Source organism: Oncorhynchus tshawytscha, linkage group LG05 (genome assembly GCF_018296145.1).
Source record: "Oncorhynchus tshawytscha isolate Ot180627B linkage group LG05, Otsh_v2.0, whole genome shotgun sequence".
In the NCBI taxonomy this organism is placed as follows: Eukaryota; Metazoa; Chordata; class Actinopteri; order Salmoniformes; family Salmonidae; genus Oncorhynchus; species Oncorhynchus tshawytscha.
Genome location: NC_056433.1, coordinates 46,667,899 through 46,686,879, shown reverse-complemented (window position 1 = coordinate 46,686,879; position 18,981 = coordinate 46,667,899). Strand labels below are relative to the sequence as shown.

The 18,981-nt window shown below is 45.6% G+C and overlaps 1 protein-coding gene across 9 annotated transcripts in view; it reads left to right on the top strand.

The window, feature by feature from the left end:
- nfia (nuclear factor I/A) overlaps positions 1–16,317 on the top strand; it is a 182,009-nt gene extending 165,692 nt beyond the window's left edge. For all 9 annotated transcript variants that reach the window (XM_042321988.1, XM_042321987.1, XM_042321989.1 and 6 more), the window contains one exon: positions 11,720–16,317. In XM_042321988.1, coding sequence (XP_042177922.1) covers positions 11,720–11,734 — 15 coding nt within the window. In that variant the 3' untranslated portion in view covers positions 11,735–16,317. The remainder of the gene's footprint in view (positions 1–11,719) is intronic.
- Positions 16,318–18,981: the final 2,664 nt, after the last annotated feature.

Sequence of the window (18,981 nt, the reverse complement as noted above, 5' to 3'; positions counted from 1 at the left end):
AAGACACACACTTCCCCCTGGGAGAGTGGAGGCAGGTGTTTGTCACAACTGCCAGAAAGGAGGGTGGGAGAGAGGGAGGGGAGAGGAGGGGAGGGAGGGGAGGGAGGGAGGTTAGCCGAGTGGCTGCTGCTGTTATTTATTGTTTGTGTTTATTTATTTATCTATTTATTCATCCCGGGCCTCTCTCTCTCTCTCTCTCTCTCTCTCTCTCTCTCTCTCTCTCTCTCTCTCTCTCTCTCTCTCTCTCTCTCTCTCTCTCTCCTCTCTTTCTTTTTCTTTCTGTCATTTCTTACCTCTCTCCCTCGCTCTCTCCTTGTCCCACTGGGGTTATCCACTAAGCCTCCAGCCCAATCTGCACATCTATCTGTGTTTGCTCAGGCCTGCCAATCCGGCGCTCTGCGCATTATTAATTTGGCCTGGCGCTGAGGACTGGGACTCTGAGGCCTGTTTCTCGAGCACACGCATACCCACACGTGCACACACACACACACTCCCCATCTGGGTGTTTGTGAGCCATTGTTTGAGTATGTATTCAGGACGCCATTTTTCGCCAGAAAGCTCAGCGCACTTGGTGATGATTAGGTGGTCATGATGGTATGGGACACTGGTTTTAACTCCCCTACTCTTACCATAAGAGCCATGGCATCTTAAGTGGACACAGTTGTCTTATCTAATAAATAACCCGTTTTATTGCGGAAGGACAAAGGGCCTGCTAAAAGTAGAAAAGGATATTCTCATTGACTTCTACATTACCGGGCAGAGCTAGGCTCTCTCGCCACAGCAGTAGCGCTGTTGCAATCTCTCTCTTCTTCAGACGCCCATAGAAATGCCCGTTGAGGCAGAGCCTCTGGACTACTAGCGGCTCTATGTGCGAGCGGCCATTTTCCCTCTGCCGTGCATTCCGTCAATGTCAATTTTGTCTGTGTGTGTGGGGGGGGTCGTCTGATAGAGCTGCGATATTAAAGCCCCCGACATAAAAAGGCTCGAGATGGACATTGAGGGCTTCGCTATATTAAAGTGTGTGACCCCCACAGCGGGAACTTGTCTCACTCACACCCTCACACACACACACCCAACACTCGGCCCCTAGTTTCTAAACCTCCCTGTGGCTCCAAGGACAAAAGTTACCCATGGCGGCCATTGTAGACAGAGAGAAAGGGATAGAGGGAAGGAGGGATTGATGGAGGGAGAGTGAGAGAGAGAGATGTGACTGTAACAGTAAACATTCCCAGTCCGCTCGCCATGGAAACGGAAAGGGGGGTACAGTCGGGACGGTTGATTGAGGGGCCGTTGTTTGTGTGCCTGTGCCCACTCTCCATACCTCCTACCCCCCTTCCCCCTCTCTCATTGGCAGCTTTTTGGGAGAGTGGGTTGGGGGTGATGAAGGCTATACCAATGAAAGAAGGGGGATAGGTGTTAAAGAAAAGCCTAATAAAGAGTGTGTGTGTGTTTGATGGGCACAGTGCCCGCGGGTCAGTGCAGTGTAGGGGGGTGGGTGGAGGCTACCATGGGAGCCAGTGTTGGTTGCCCCCTGAGACCGCTGGTGCTTAGCACCACACTGAGGACCCCGTGATGCCCTGCTCTCTGCCCGTCTATCATACAGTTCTCACACACCAGACACACACGGCCCGCCCCTTGTCATCCTGGGTAGACACATACGCCCCCTATATACAACATACATACACACACACACACACACACACACTTGTCCTCCTCTCCTCACCCTCTTACCCCCGGGCTAATCCAACAAAGACATTGGTACACACACGCAGCCCCAGTCCCATAGTAACGGCACTCCTCAGACAAGTCACACAGCCCTGCAAAGGAGAGACAAAGGGTGAAGTAAAACTTCGCGTACGTTTCACGCTGGCTAAAATTCACAGACACACACACACACACACACATCCGTAGTCTACAGTTGGATAGACTGGAGTGGGTTGATGAAGTGCCTCATGCATAGTGTCAATAGGTCTGGGATCACGTTCAGATTCATAAGCAATGTTTTCAATCGGGGAAGGAGTTTATAGTTTGAGATATAGGAGTGTGCAGCGTGATGTGGAGAGTATGCTTGCAAGTGTGTGTGTGCGTTTGTGTGCGGACCCCTTTCCGTGGTGTGTATGTGTTTTCCAAGCCTAGCCCTTTTGTCTTTGCCATGTGTGTGTGTGTGTGTGTGTGTGTGTGTGTGTGTGTGTGTGTGTGTGTGTGTGTGTGTGTGTGTGTGTATGTGCATCTGCTTTTGTGTGTGTGCAACTGCTTTTGTGTGTGTGCATCTGCTTTTGTGTGGGTGTGTGTGTGTGTGTGTGTGTGTGTGTGTGTGTGTGTGTGTGTGTGTGTGTGTGTGTGTGTGTGTGTGTGTGTGTGTGTGTGTGTGTGTGTGGGGCAGTAAATTGAAGCAGTGGAGACAGTAGCCCTGGCTGCCCAGTCCTTTAGTTCCCTCTATATAAAGGGCAAGCAGAACAGAACAGACAGATAAGACCTTTAATAGGCTCCTGTACTTCATGTCAATTTGCTCCCAGTGAAGAGTCTACTGCGATGGCCCACAAACACCAGCATCATTGTGGTGGCACACACACACACACACACACACACAGAGACAGTCGCCTCACAGCCACTTCTCTCTGAATATAGGACATTAGTACACGTTTGGGAGGGACGAATTAAAAGGTGCAATCTGTAGCTTTCTGTTTTCCGGTCTTAATAAGGGCTGCCCCTACACTTAAACTGAGGGGATAAATGTGTATGAAAGTTACAGGTTTGCGTCCTATAAATTGTTTATTTTAGGGCTACCATAAACATAATCAGCATGTCATGTGTAAAGTCATGTTAGGAGTCACTATGTAAATATTTAGAGATTTTTTTGGGGGGTGGGGGTCATGACCTGGTTGAACCAGCAGGGGGAGATGCTCTGACCTGTCTACTCTCCCACAGTAATTCTGATGCATATTCTTATAAGCAGACCTTGTCTAAGACAACCACCTATCACTCATCAATGCAACTGTAGGGGCATTAATATTACAGCATCCACAGACCAGGAATAGCTAACGCTGCTAATAATGCCAATGACGAAGCATTACAATACTAGTCATTTCACTGATAGTCAGCTAGTTTGAGGTGTTGGTTCTAGTGTGCACTGAAAGAGACCCGCAGGATACTCTGGTAGTGTATCATAGATCAAAAGTAGTGGCCTATAAAGGGAACAGGGTGCCATTTGGAACGCAGGCATAGTGTAAGGTGTAGTGTGTTGCAGTGTTGCTGATAGGTGTGCATGTAAATAAGTCCGCGGGGTGAGTGTCTGCTCATCCCTCAGGGAGCTGTAAATGATGGAGGGAGAGGAAAAGGACAGAGACGGGAGGGGCGACAGGGGGGAGATGAATGGGTAGAGGGAGATGTGGAGGCTGGGGGGAAGGGATGAGATGGAGAGAGGGGAAGACGGAGGTGGAAACAGTGGTGGAGAGAATGGCGGGCCTGGCAGAGAGGAGGCGGGTGGCGGAGAGGGTCGAGGTGGAATAATAGAGGGGTAGAGGGAAGGGACGTGGGGCGCGAGGGAGAGGTGGTTTCATAAGCGCACCACTCTGGGTGCTGGGAGCTGGTTTGCATTACATGAGGCTGAACTCCTCCGAGATGACACTCATCTGCAGGCACTTTACCCAGCGGCCTGAGTCAGCACTTCTCCACGTGATGAGATTACTGGTTCCATTGAAAGAGAGTTTAAAGGAACAGGCTAAGATCCCACACCACACTCTTTCCCCGGGTGTGTCCTTTCTCCCAACTCCCCGTCTCTTCTGCTTCTCTCTCGCTCCACACTGCGCCACGCTTGACTCCATGACTCAAGTGTGAAGTGTGTGTGTGTCTGTCAGTCTGCGCGTGTGTGTGCGCGCCAACCCATCCATATGAAACTAGCTTCACCTTGAAGGCGCTCAGATAGGACACCCAGACAGATGAGCGCAGAGCGGCTGTCTGTTACCTGCTGCTAGCGTCGTACTGTGCACACACACTCAGTCACGCACACAGATACGCGCACGCACACACACACACACACACACACAGACAGCCCCAGAGCAAACAGCTGCAGAGCTAGAGTGTGAGGGTTGGAATCCCCACCTTTCTCTCTCCCTGGGCCTGTGTGTTATTTACTGTTCCAACCCTGGGACTCTAGGTCTCCCTCTCTCTCTCTCTTTTAAATGTTTACATTTTTCTTTCTGTCGTCCCTTCTCGCTGTCTCTCCTATTAAATAGTTGCCCTCACCACCACCACCACTTTTACTGGTCTGGTTGTGTGATTTCTATCTATCTAGGCCCCAGATTGGAGGTAGAAGGAATGTCCTGAAGAAAGAACAGGGCACAGATTCACAAAAACCTTCTTAAGAAGAGATTTCTTCTTAACTGCCATTTTCTCCTTAACTACAGACTTAAGAAGGAAGCTAAGCAAAGTTGCTATTCCTCAGAAAGGTTCTTGGAAATGTTCTTGTGCTATTTCTTATGTTTCTCCTTCAGCAAAACGTTAAGAAGAAGTCAGATTCTTGAAAATAAAGTTATTGCAAATGTTCTTAATTCCAAGACAGCTAAACCTTTGTCTTAAACTGGACTCCCGAGTGGCGCAGCAGTCTAAGGCACTGCATCCCAGTGCAAGAGGCGTCACTCTCAGTCTCTGGTTTGAATCCAGGCTGTATCACATCCGGCCGTGATTGGGAGTCCCATTGGGCGGCGCACGATTGGCCCAGCGTCGTCCGGGTTTGGCCGGGGTAGGCCGTCATTGTAAATAAGAATTTGTTCTTAACTGACTTGCCTAGTTAAATAGTAAAACAAAAAAATTTAAACTAAGGGCAGTGAGAGAAAAGGCTCATGAAAGCAATTTAACATGATTAATTCACTCACAAAATGAATCTGAAAGTTTCAATATTGATTATTTTAAACACAATAACATGTTTTAGAACAGTAATCTCAGAATGAAATATGCTAACGCAATTGCCATTGCTAGCTAGATAGCTAGCTGAAACGGTTGCCTAGCAACAAAAATCTCAAGAAGATTTGTACAAAAAAAATTCAGAAGTTCGAAAGAAAATCATTCAAACTTAAGATATTGTTAAGGAATTGCACTTATGATTTGCAAATTTTTTCATTAGAAGCTTCTTACGTTTTTGCACAATAAGTTTTTTTGTGTGAATCTAGGCCCAGGCTGTAACCACATAAAAGAAGAGCTGTCGTTCTCCAAACACCCAGGTCTGTGTCTTTACAGTTTTATGTCTCATTCAGGGAGGGAGGGAGGGAGAGAGAGAGACGGAAGGGAGAAAGAGAGGGGCATGGATAGAGTGAAAGAGAGAGGGCGAAGGATGGAGGGGAAGAGAGAATGACTGAAGTATGGTCTTTGTAACAAACACCAGTTTGTGTTCCGTCAGACCACCGAATAAAAACAACGTTGCTTTTATTTGCCTCCCCCACGGCGGACAGCGGGCACAGAGGGGTCATTGCCTCTATCTGTGTGTGTGTGTGCGTACATGCCTATGTGTGTGTTTTCCCATGTGTGTGAGGTCACTAGTGGCACACGGGGGGGTCACAAAGGGCCATTTCTCCCCCCCCCCTGTGCCCGCTCGGGCCCCACAACACATGGTATTGCTCATCCCTGACCGGGCATCTGGTGGGCATTCCTGTGGGCACTGGGAACACACCACAGTGTAATGGTTAGAGTTATAGTGGAGCCCCGGGGCACCGGTTCCAGCTCCAACCACCCCAGTCTAGCCTAGCAGAGCAACACATGTCCCCAATAACATCTTCCTCTGGTTCTACTAACAAGACACACACTGGTAATCAATTGAACGTGTCCGTCTGCTACTTGTGTGTGTGTTTCTTGCTTTCTTTCGTCATCTCTCGCTCACTCGCCCTCCCCCTCTCTCGCCCTCCCCCTCTTTCATCCCTATCTTTTTCTCTCATTCTAGGCTTGTAGTACTATGCCCTGACACAGTGTCTGTATTCTAAATCACAACTACCAGCACCAGTCCACTGTGTGGTAACACTACCCCACTGTCCACACACACACACACCGTCTGGTCTGCAAGAGCCCGTCTCCCCAGGACAGGGGGAAGAAGGGGGCGGGAGGGAAGTAGTGAAGGGGGATGAGATGAAAAAGGAGTCGGGGGGTTGAAAGTTACCAGTAGACAAGGATGGGGGGAGGGAGGGAGCTGCACTGCAGAGAGCGATAGAGAGAGAGAGAGAAAGAGAGACAGAAAGTGAGCGAGGCAGAAAGTCCTAGCGTCAGCAACTTGTATTGATTAAAAACTAACCTTCCAGTCTTCTCTGCCGCCGAGCAGCAGCGTGCGCAGGCCCGGCAGTAGAATTTCAACGAGTCACGAGCCAGCACACTCACAGGCCTGGGCGGGCAGGAAAAGAGCGGCTAGCAACGTGCAGGAGCACACACACTGACTCGCACACAACGCACAGGACAGACACCACACACATAATATACACAACGCACAAGCACACACTCAAACAATGCCTTCATTTGAAACACCAGGCCTTTCGTTTTAGCCTTGGGTCATTTCACCCCTCTAGTCCCATGACTTAGTTTGATGCTTCTTTCCGCTATATGGATTACTTTATGTTCAAGATGATTTCATTCCTTGTGTTTTGAGTACATGTGTAAGTGAACCAAAAAGGAGAGACGCTAGTCTGTTATTTGCTCATATTGTTTGCTTTCGTGCATTGAAACCAGCGGTGTAGACAAGGTTTGTTTCCATGTGTGCATGTGTGTGTGTGTGTGTGTGCGTGTGTGTGTGTGTGTGTGTGTGAGCTCCCTCCCTCTGAATCAGTAGCACAGTGTCTGCGGCAGCATCTGGCTGCTCCGAACTCACGGAACAGTGATAAGGGAGAATACAGCGGGACAGGAGAGAAGGAGTGAGGAGAAAAGAGAAAGAGGGAGAAAGAGGCCGAGTGAGGGAAGAGAGGGAGAAAGAGGCAGAGTGAGGGAAGAGAGGGAGAAAGAGGCAGAGTGAGGGAAGAGAGGGAGAAAGAGGCAGAGTGAGGGAAGAGAGGGAGAAAGAGGCAGAGTGAGGGAAGAGAGGGAGAAAGAGGCAGAGTGAGGGAAGAGGGAAGAGAGGGGAGAAAGAGGCAGAGTGGGAAGGGGGAAGAGAGGGAGAAAGAGGCAGTGAGGGAAGAGAGGGAGAAAGAAGCCGAGTGAGGGAAGAGAGGGAGAAAGAGGCCGAGTGAGGGAAGAGAGGGAGAAAGAGGCCGAGTGAGGGAAGAGAGGGAGAAAGAGGCCGAGTGAGAGAAGAGAGGGAGAAAGAGGCCGAGTGAGGGAAGAGAGGGAGAAAGAGGCCGAGTGAGGGAAGAGAGGGAGAAAGAGGCCGAGTGAGGGAAGAGAGGGAGAAAGAGGCCGAGTGAGGGAAGAGAGGGAGAAAGAGGCCGAGTGAGGGAAGAGAGAAAGAGGAGGGAAAGAGGCCGAGTGAGAGAAGAGAGGGAGAAAGAGGTTGAGAGGGAAGAGAGGGAGAAAGAGGTTGAGTGAGGGAAGAGAGGGAGAAAGAGGCCGAGTGAGGGAAGAGAGGGAGAAAGAGGCCGAGTGAGGGAAGAGAGGGAGAAAGCGGGATACACAGGGAGGTAGCCATGGGCCGGGTCTTGCTAATGGTAGCATGAAATTCAACTTGGGGCAGGGAGGAGGGAAGTTGAGAGAGGAACGGAGGGAGAGGTGTCAGGGCGCTTGCTCACTGGAAATATGAACAATGGAGAGAGCAATAAATATGGCATTTCACTGAAGGATGTGAACACCACCACTATTTACAATGGTGTTTTGTTCTTCACAGGTTACCATTTTCTTGTGGCAACAGGTCACAAATCTTGCTGCTGTGGTGGCACACTAGAATTTCACCTAATAGATGTGGGAGTTGATTAAAAATTGGATTTGTTTTCGTGTTCTTTGTGGGTCTGTGTAATCAGAGGGAAATATGTGTCTCTAATATGGTCATACATTTGGCAGGAGTTTAGGAAGTGCAGCTCCATTTCCACCTCATTTTGTGGCCAGTGTGCACATAGTCTGTCTTCTCTTGAGATTCAGGTCTGCCTTCGGCTGCCTTTCTCAATAGCAAGGCTATGCTCTCTGAGTCTGTACATAGTCAAAGATTTCCTTAATTTTGGGTCAGTCGCAGTGGTCAGGTTTCTGCCACTGTGTACTCTCTGTTTAGGGCCAAATAGAATTCTAGTTTGCTCTGTTTTTTTTTTGTAAATATTTTCCAATGTGTCAAGTAATTATCTTTTTGTTTTCTCATGATTTGGTTGATTTGTGATGCTGTCCTGGGGCTCTGTGGGGTCTGTTTGTGTTTGTGAACAGATCCCAAGGACCAGCTTGCTTAGGGGGCTCTTCTCCAGGTTAATTTCTCTGTTGGTAATGACTTTGTTATGGAAGGTTTGGGAATCGTTTCCTTTTGGGTGGTTGTAGAATTTAACGGCTCTTTTTTTTGGTAATTTTTTGGTAATTTTGGTAATGAACGGATATCGGCCTAATTCTGCTCTGCATGCATTATTTGGTGTTTTATGTTGTACACAGAGGATATTTTTGCAGAATTCTGCATGCAGAGACTCAATTTGGTGTTTGTCCCATTTTGTGAATACTTGGTTGGTGAGCGGACCCCAGAACTCACAGCCATAAAGGGCAATGGGTTTTTTCTGTTCCTTTTGATGTGGTAGAAGGCCCTTCTTGCCTTGTCTCTCAGAACATTCACAGCTTTGTGGAAGTTACCTGTGGTGCTGATGTTTAGGCCGAGGTATGTATAGTTTTTTGTGTGCTCTTGGGCAATGGTGTCTAGATGATGGAATTTGTATTCGTGAACCTTTTATTTTTGTATTACTAAGATTTACTGTCAGGGCCCAGGTCTGACAGAATATGTGCAGAAGATCTAGGTGCTGCTGTAGGCCCTCCTTGGTTGGGGACAGAAGCACCAGATCATGGGCAAACAGTAGACATTTGACTTCAGTTTCTAGTAGGGTGAGACCGGGTGCTGCAGACTGTTCTAGTGCCCTCATCAATTCATTGATATATATATATATAATTGGCACACACAAAAATAATCCCCGGGGGGGTGAGACAGATATATATATATATATATATATATATATACAGTGCCTTGCGAAAGTATTCGGCCCCCTTGAACTTTGCGACCTTTTGCCACATTTCAGGCTTCAAACATAAAGATATAAAACTGTATTTTTTGTGAAGAATCAACAACAAGTGGGACACAATCATGAAGTGGAACGACATTTATTGGATATTTCAAACTTTTTTAACAAATCAAAAACTGAAAAATTGGGCGTGCAAAATTATTCAGCCCCCTTAAGTTAATACTTTGTAGCGCCACCTTTTGCTGCGATTACAGCTGTAAGTCGCTTGGGGTATGTCTCTATCAGTTTTGCACATCGAGAGACTGAATTTTTTTCCCATTCCTCCTTGCAAAACAGCTCGAGCTCAGTGAGGTTGGATGGAGAGCATTTGTGAACAGCAGTTTTCAGTTCTTTCCACAGATTCTCGATTGGATTCAGGTCTGGACTTTGACTTGGCCATTCTAACACCTGGATATGTTTATTTTTGAACCATTCCATTGTAGATTTTGCTTTATGTTTTGGATCATTGTCTTGTTGGAAGACAAATCTCCGTCCCAGTCTCAGGTCTTTTGCAGACTCCATCAGGTTTTCTTCCAGAATGGTCCTGTATTTGGCTCCATCCATCTTCCCATCAATTTTAACCATCTCCCTGTCCCTGCTGAAGAAAAGCAGGCCCAAACCATGATGCTGCCACCACCATGTTTGACAGTGGGGATGGTGTGTTCAGGGTGATGTGCTGTGTTGCTTTTAAGCCAAACATAACATTTTGCATTGTTGCCAAAAAGTTCAATTTTGGTTTCATCTGACCAGAGCACCTTTTTCCACATGTTTGGTGTGTCTCCCAGGTGGCTTGTGGCAAACTTTAAACGACACTTTTTATGGATATCTTTAAGAAATGGCTTTCTTCTTGCCACTCTTCCATAAAGGCCAGATTTGTGCAATATACGACTGATTGTTGTCCTATGGACAGAGTCTCCCACCTCAGCTGTAGATCTCTGCAGTTCATCCAGAGTGATCATGGGCCTCTTGGCTGCATCTCTGATCAGTCTTCTCCTTGTATGAGCTGAAAGTTTAGACGGACGGCCAGGTCTTGGTAGATTTGCAGTGGTCTGATACTCCTTCCATTTCAATATTATCGCTTGCACAGTGCTCCTTGGGATGTTTAAAGCTTGGGAAATCTTTTTGTATCCAAATCCGGCTTTAAACTTCTTCACAACAGTATCTCGGACCTGCCTGGTGTGTTCCTTGTTCTTCATGATGCTCTCTGCGCTTTTAACGGACCTCTGAGACTATCACAGTGCAGGTGCATTTATACGGAGACTTGATTACACACAGGTGGATTGTATTTATCATCATTAGTCATTTAGGTCAACATTGGATCATTCAGAGATCCTCACTGAACTTCTGGAGAGAGTTTGCTGCACTGAAAGTAAAGGGGCTGAATAATTTTGAACGCCCAATTTTTCAGTTTTTGATTTGTTAAACAAGTTTGAAATATCCAATAAATGTCGTTCCACTTCATGATTGTGTCCCACTTGTTGTTGATTCTTCACAAACAAATACAGTTTTATATCTTTATGTTTGAAGCCTGAAATGTGGCAAAAGGTCGCAAAGTTCAAGGGGGCCGAATACTTTCGCAAGGCACTGTATATATTGAAGAGGGTGGGGCTTAAGCTGCATCCCTGTCTCACCCCCCCGTGGGGCTTAAGCTGCATCCCTGTCTCACCCCCATGGGGCTTAAGCTGCATCCCTGTCTCACCCCCCCATGGGGCTTAAGCTGCATCCCTGTCTCACCCCCCCGGGGAAATACATATTTTGTTTTGCCAATTTTTCCCTCAACCCCACTTTCCATAAATGTATATAGCAGGCCTTCATGCCAAATTGAGTTGAAAGCTTTTTTGAAATCAACAAAGCATGAGAAGTCTTTACCTCTGTTTTGGTTTGTCTGTTAGTCAATTAAAGTGTGCAGGGTGAATACGTGGTCTGGCGTACAGTAATTTGGTAAAAAGCCAATTTGACATTTGTTCAGTACATTGTTTGCACTGAGGAAATGTACGAGTCGGCTGTTAATGATAATGCAGAGGATTTTCCTAAGGTTGCTGTTGACGCATGTCTCATGGTAGTTATTTGGGTCAAATTTGTCTCCACTTTTGTGGATTGGGGTGATCAGTCCTTTGTTCCAAATATTGAGGAACATGCCAGAGTTGAGGATGATGTTAAAGAGTTTAAGTATAGCCAATTGGGATTTGTGGTCTGTATATTTTATAATTTAATTTAGGATACCATCAACCTCATAGGTATTTTTGGGTTGGAGAGTTTGTATTTTGTCCTGTAGTTCATTTGATGTAATTGGAGAATCCAGTGGGTGTTGCTATTTGATCATGTATGGCTGAATTTCATGGCTGAAATTGTTCAGAGAAGAAGGCACAATGTGACTGGCTGGCTGGAGAGTACAGGAACACCATGGCAACTAGGTACTAAGTAGAGAGAGAGAGAGCAACGACTCTTGAGAAAAAGGAACTGCGCGGGCTGACGTATCAGACTCGGACGTAACAATAGGACTTACTGTCTGCTTAAATGAACTTTATCTGAAATGTATGCTCTTCATCTCTCCCTCTGTCCTTCTCGCTGTTTTGCAGTGGTACCTGGGATAAGGACTCCAGACCCCCTCGCCGCCCGCTGGACAGATCGCTGGACCCCTACTTTCTCCCCTGAGTGCGACCCGACCTGAACCGACCAACACCACGCAAACGTGCCCACGTCTGACAGAGAGAAGCCCAACACCCCGCCCCCCCCCAATCTGTCACCGTCTCCTCATCCCCAGCGCCTGAGAGACTAGAGCATCAGCATGGCTACAACAACCCCCCCCCCCAGAAAACAAGAGGAGAGCTACTCACTGCTAGATACACTATATATCTATATAGCCCATATATATCCCCCATTCATGGTTGGTTTATATGCCTATATTCATATATAGTACCAGTCACCTCAACTGTTTATTGGAAGAGAGCTAGCAGCCTATATATCCTGGGAAAGTGCACGTCGTCTTGTTCCTTTTCTTTCTTCTCGTCCACCCCACTTTGCCATGGAGGGGGCATAATCATGTGACTAAATCAAAGAGCTTCCCTATACCTTTCGTCGTCGTAGCCGAACTTTGAAGAGGGTCCGGCGGGCGAGAAAGGGACAGAGAGCTATGCGTCCTGTGTACGTGTATGTGCCGAAACGAGGGGAAGATCAAAGCTCTTGTTTCCTCTCCGTCTTTGCCCCCTTTCCCCCTCTCTCTGGTTGTTTCCGGACTCTGTTGAGTTTGTTGGGGGTTATTGCCCCTGGTTGGATGGCTCGCGGATGTGGAGGTTTTAGCTGGGTCGGATACCAACCAGTTAATACCTCTCCCCCCCACCACCACCCCCCACCACCACCACCACCATCTATCCACACCCCACCCTATCCCACACTCAACCCTGAGGAGGGACTCTCCCCCACAGCCGTACCAAGAGGCTGAAGGCCTTCACCCGGCCACATGGCTTTTCCAGGGACATCTAGCAGTGCAAATGGAACCCCATGCAGAGGAGAACAACCTACCAACCATCACACCGTGAACTCATAGGGCAGGGGACGAGGGAGGGGATGGGGTATTGATGTTTAATATCGGTCAATCGGGTGACATATTGAAGCTGGTAAATAGGCTGCAACGAGAAGAGAAGTATTTCAACGAGAGGCTTGTGAGAAAATAACTTCTTTCTGGGAGGCTTGTTCATGTTTCATTTTTGTATAAAGGTAATTTCAGTTCTTTCCGATCAACCCACAAACTAACGGTCTGTACGATGCTATACAATGCAAAGGGCAGGTAGAAGGTCTGTAATTCTACTAACTGACTAGGCGGGAGACATCTGTGACTTACGTGAACAGTGGAATATTGAATTGAGGAAAGTGCAATTTCGTTGGATAGCGGTTGGATAGTTAAATGTCTTTGTAAGATAGGTCGTTGAAACAATTGGTGAAAAGTATATATATTTTTCTTCCTAGTCCTTTCACACCTCCGGGACTCTAAAATATCGGGGTACAAAAAAAAACGTCAATTAGAACGATAGCCTTGTGAGAAAATAAGGGGAGCTGTATTTTTTGTTTGTTCATCTTGTAAATTTGTTTGTATTGTAGAACAAAAAATCCCTTTAAGAAATATAATTTTAAAGCATCTCTTGCAGCTTTTGACTGCGATTCATTTTTTATTTTTTAAACGCAAAATGATTAACTTATTTTAAGAAAGCACATGATTTTAAATAAAGAATTAGCGGCTTAAATTCTCATGAGGCAAAATCCGGAACAACTTTGTTGTAAAAATTATAATATATGGGCGTCCAAGTTCTGGTTTGATTGGCTAGACCTTCTCTAAGCCTTGTCCAATCGGAAGCACTTATTCCTGCAGTTGGCTTATGGGCTGGGGGTGGAAGTTCAGTGAGAAAGAGAAAAAGCAGAGGGACCCTCTGTGAGCATTTGTGTTGCGAACACGTTGATATCTACATGAAGGCAAGATCGCAACCAGACGGCGAAGCTTTTCAGTCGCTTCGCATGCAAATGACCATTTTATTAAAGTTTTTGTTTTTGTTTTTGTTTCCTATACTATACATACTATATATATACACTCTTATGACCGACTCATCCACTGTCGATCAAAAACGTATTAAAACTATTTAAAAAATCAACAAAAAAAATCTGCATGTTCTGGTGTTAGTGACACATTTTTACATAGATTATGTAGAGTTAGTGAATAAAGACACTATTGTAATCCCAACATCAGGCACTTGCCAATAGTCTATATTTGTTTGGCCCCTCGAGGCTTTTTTTTTTTACTGCTGTCCTTCACAATCAACCAGCTGAACGTCTTTAAGACTCTTATTCGCTTCTCATCATTTCGGAGTCGTTTTTTCCTATTTCGTTCCCTCTTGAAATGATCAGTTCTCGTTTCTTCTTAAAGTATATATATTTTGTTTGTATGTTCTCAAATTGCACGAAACAATTGTTCCTCATCAATGTGCCTTGAGCGATGGTCTAGTCCCGAGTTGTTGCACAATGTTCCAATGTGGAGAGTTACATTTCCCCCCCCCTTTGGATTTATTAGTTTCATCCCCCACCTCCCATTGTGTAGGAGTGATCACAGTTGTAATACTGATAAGGAACATGAAATATAATGAAATTGCTGGTTATAATACGCAGTATTACATCTGCTATTGGAAGACCTCTCAGGCCCGTATACAACAGTGCTTTTTCTCTCTATGATGCAACATGGAAGTGCTGTGTGAGTACAGGATCAGAACATACTATCTCTGTCTTGTACTGCTGTTAAACGAGGCCAGAGTCAATCACCCTGATAGGGCCCCATTTTTAGTCGTTCAGTGAGTAGGAATAGAGCTCTTAGCTTTGTATCTTATAGATAGTTTAGTTAACCCCCGAGCCGCCCCCTACTTGAAACCCATTTTTTTGAGAATGTTGAGAATACTAGTCTATTGATATTTATGGATGTTGCTGAAATTTCTAAATGGAAACGACCTTTTGTTTTGGAGTCTTCCTGTTTTTTTGTTGCTGTTTTTTTTCCGTCTTTTTTTTCTCCCAGAAGTGAATAATGAGAAAGATATATGCAATACCTGCTTGCACTCATGTAGACATACACTAGTCATTTTATTTAGTCGTTTTTTTGGGGTGATCTTTTTAATTTAATTTTTTATAAAGTTAGCCTGCACTTGACTGGCTGCATGGTTGGGGGTCGGTCCATTTGGAAGACCCACTCATGGAGAACAAAGGTTTCGCAAAGCCTAGTCAGCCTCGCTCGGGTACTTGACTTTATTTGTATTCAACACGTACAAGATGACCGCAAAATATAGTAGGGTTCTCCTTTTTGTATATTCTTGGTCACAAGCAAGCCTTTCAACAAGTCAAACTTCCTCTCCATCACAAAATCCACATTTTCGACAGACTAAGAAATATGACGTCCAACAAGAACAAAACTCCCACTTTCTATACCCTTTACTTCAAACGGACTTCCAAATTGCATATATATGAATTGTTTATCTGTCTATTACATATATCATTTTTAAATAATGACAGTTTGAGTATTGGGAAGCCTTTCCCAAGGTGTCCAACGTGATGGTTTAGTAGTAACACGTGCGTGGGTTGTGTGTTTCATTTAGTAGGACCGTTTTTGTTTTGTCTTTGTTCTTGCCTACCCTTTAGCGATGAGTTGGGCATTACTTTCTTAATTATCTGCACTAAAATATGAAATAAATGACAATAGTGAGAATTATTGAAAAACTGCTTCCAGGGCTTTAAAAGAGCGAAGGGGAAAAAAAAAACAATTGCACGGACATTTTTGTCACAAAACCTTGTTGTGGACAGCCTAGCATCTAATCAGCAAGATTTGGCTGTGTGTAAAATACGACAAAATTGCACCCTTTTTAAAGAAAGAAAGGAAAAAAAGAAAGACTAAAAGCAATAGTTTGGGCAGTCTGTTTTTGTTCTTGTGTTGTGTGTGTCGTTTAGTTATGGGTACAGAAGTGGAGGAAAGATGTGGTGATGATGAGAAAGAGAGAGAGAGAGAGAAAAAAGCTATAGAGCAAGCAAGGGCCGAAAGGCCTGACTGTGGGAGACGTGTTGTTTGTATGTTGTATAGTTTTATTAATTACACTGATTTTAAAGCTGCCCTATTTTATAATGCAGGACTTTTGTAACATTAATTAAATGAGGAAAAAACTAGTGTTGTGAATTCTCTGATTGTTTGTATTAAGGCCACATTAATAGAACTGGTTTTGTTTGTTCCATGGGAACTGGATTTAAGTTGAAAACTTTCCTGTTTCCTGTTTCCTGTTTCCTTATCTTTTTCTTTTTTTTCTTTCCTTTTTGTATGTATTTAAGGACTTGTTCTTCTTTTGATGGTATAGCGTATTCCTATACTTAAAAAGTATAGGGTATTGAGGTGAAAAGCCCATTGTAAATGGATGTTACAGTATGCTATATGTTGAAGGTTATTTGTTGCATCAGTGTTGATGAAGCTAAATCTAGGTAATTCTGAGGAAATTGGTAAGAAGAGTGTTTTTGTTTTTTTAATGCATTTAAAATTTAGTTTAGGCAGAAGACAATGACATAGACAGCCAAAGGATGCCCCTATTATAAATGCATCTCGGCATCTTTTTTTTTTGTGTTCACCATTCCATGCAGGAAAATAAACAGCTTGATATGCAACATGGTTCTTTTTCACATATTTCTTTCCTTGTCCCACTCTCACCCACTTCCTCACCAGAAACCGTGGGTCCTCTCAAACCACTTTCCATTCACACGCTCACGTGCGGTTCTTCATGGCATTTCCAAAACACACACACACACACAGTCCACATACACACGGCTCTTGCCTAGATAGAGGTGAGTTGTTCATGTATTGTCCAACTTTTGTAAAACTTTTCATCAAGGCTATGAACAGCCTATAGACTGGCGCTGTGTGGGAAGGTGTTTGGCATAACCTGTACATCACTTATCTGCAGTCAACCCTCTGCGCCCTGTAAAACATACTGGGGACCTCAAAAAGGTTATGACACTGAGGCGCTTGATGCTTAACCGAATCATCAAAATGTCATTCACATTTGTGCTAAAGGAGAACCTTTTTTGAAAATCACATCCTCAAATGGGAGTTTACAACATAACCCACAGGGGCCTTGAACACTACTGACATTTTCCGTTCTACTACTTGGCTTCCCTCTCCTTGCGCTACCATATCCTAACCATTATCACACCATTCACCAGACCCACGGGCATCAACCACAAAACATACACGCCTTTAACTCACTCAGGATGGCTTGGCGAAGAGGAGGCTTTCCTTTTACATACCCACATCTTATTTTGAGCTTCTTATTCTCAACATTTTGCCAAATACTCCTCTGGAGTGTCTCAAATCTAGTTAATGAAAGATAGAACTGGTCAATATCATCCAGTGCAGGGTGGAGTACCAACACGTGCCTGTCAACGGACTCACTCGATCTCTGTAATCATTTGACAGACCACCTTAAGCCACACCTGAATGGTAGCCCTATGTGTAAAGTGCCATACAGAGTCTCATTTGTTAGCCCACAGAGTCCAATAGTTAGGACCCCTAGCACTCTTTAAAAAGTATTACCATATGAATATGCTGCTCATGTTGGAGAAGTGGGGCAATCCAAGAGAAATAGAGGGGGAACAAGCGGCTCATTTTGACGATCTGTCTAATCTGAGGCTACAAGAGGAGTGCTCCCTCCCTTTTCCATCCACTCACATCGGCCGGTTCCCTCCCTTTTCCATCCACTCACATCGGCCCGTTCCCTCCCTTTTCCATCCACTCACATCGGCCCGTTCCCTCCTTTTTCATCCACTCACATCGGCCCACTCCCTCCCTTTTCCATCCACTCACATCGGCCCGTTCCCTCCTTTTTCATCCACTCACATCGGCCCACTCCCTTTTCCATCCACTCACATCGGCCCGTTCCCTCACTTTTCCATCCACTCACATCGGCCCGTTCCCTCCTTTTTCATCCACTCACATCGGCCCACTCCCTCCCTTTTCCATCCACTCGGCCCGTTCCCTCCCTTTTCCATCCACTCACATCGGCCCGTTCCCTCCTTTTTCATCCACTCACATCGGCCCACTCCCTCCCTTTTCCATCCACTCGGCCCGTTCCCTCCCTTTTCCATTCACTCGGCCCACTCCCTCCCTTTTTCATCCACTCACATCGGCCCACTCCCTCCCTTTTCCATCCACTCGGCCCGTTCCCTCACTTTTCCATCCACTCACATCGGCCCGTTCCCTCCTTTTTCATCCACTCACATCGGCCCACTCCCTCCCTTTTCCATCCACTCGGCCCGTTCCCTCCCTTTTCCATTCACTCGGCCCACTCCCTCCCTTTTTCATCCACTCACATCGGCCCACTCCCTCCCTTTTCCATCCACTCGGCCCGTTCCCTCCCTTTTCCATTCACTCGGCCCACTCCCTCCCTTTTTCATCCACTCACATTCCCTCCCTTTTCCATCCACTCGGCCCGTTCCCTCCCTTTTCCATTCACTCGGCCCACTCCCTCCATTTTCCATCCACTCACATCGGCCCACTCCCTCCATTTTCCATCCACTCACATCGGCCCACTCCCTCCATTTTCCATCCACTCACATCGGTTAGGTTCTTAGTTCCATCCTCACGGAACGATAATATCTGTTATGACCAATGGTGGGGTCGTTACCAAAAAAAGGTTATATATTACCTAACACAAGTAGCCCAATAATGACAGACACAAGCATTTCCTGTACTACATTCCCAGCTACAAGCTTGTTCAGCTCTCCCTGGGGTACAGCCTGTTCTCCTGATTGATTAAAATCCAGCCTTGGTTGTTTGGATGAGGTTGGCTTACAGTCATCTTCAGCAGCAGTGGTCAGGCCTCCGGGGTCTTTTGCTGCGAGTTTTGTCTTGGCCTGTTTCTTTTCCAGGTGCTTCAAGTGATTTGAAGTTGCGTTTTCAGCAGTGGAGAGGTGTTTCTCGCCTTGGCACAGTTTACGTTTGACAGTTATATTCTTATAATTTTGTCCTCCTACCTAATCAATGTAATGGGAGTACTTCCACGCTGGGGAACTCTATGTTTAAGACACTTCTGTCATTTTTTCATCTCCCTGACTTAAGCAGTTAGTCGTTAGTGCATGCGAAACTGGAATTTGGTGAGAGGATGTCAGACTCAGGATAAAAACAATTAGAATCTGGGACGGGGATTTTGAAATATTGCGCCCACAGAGGGAAGGAATAATAATCATCTGAGATGTTTATTTTGGATCAAAAACTGTAAAAGGAAAGGAATGATATAAAAAGTAACTAAAGTAACAACGACCTATCTTTGATCAGTTG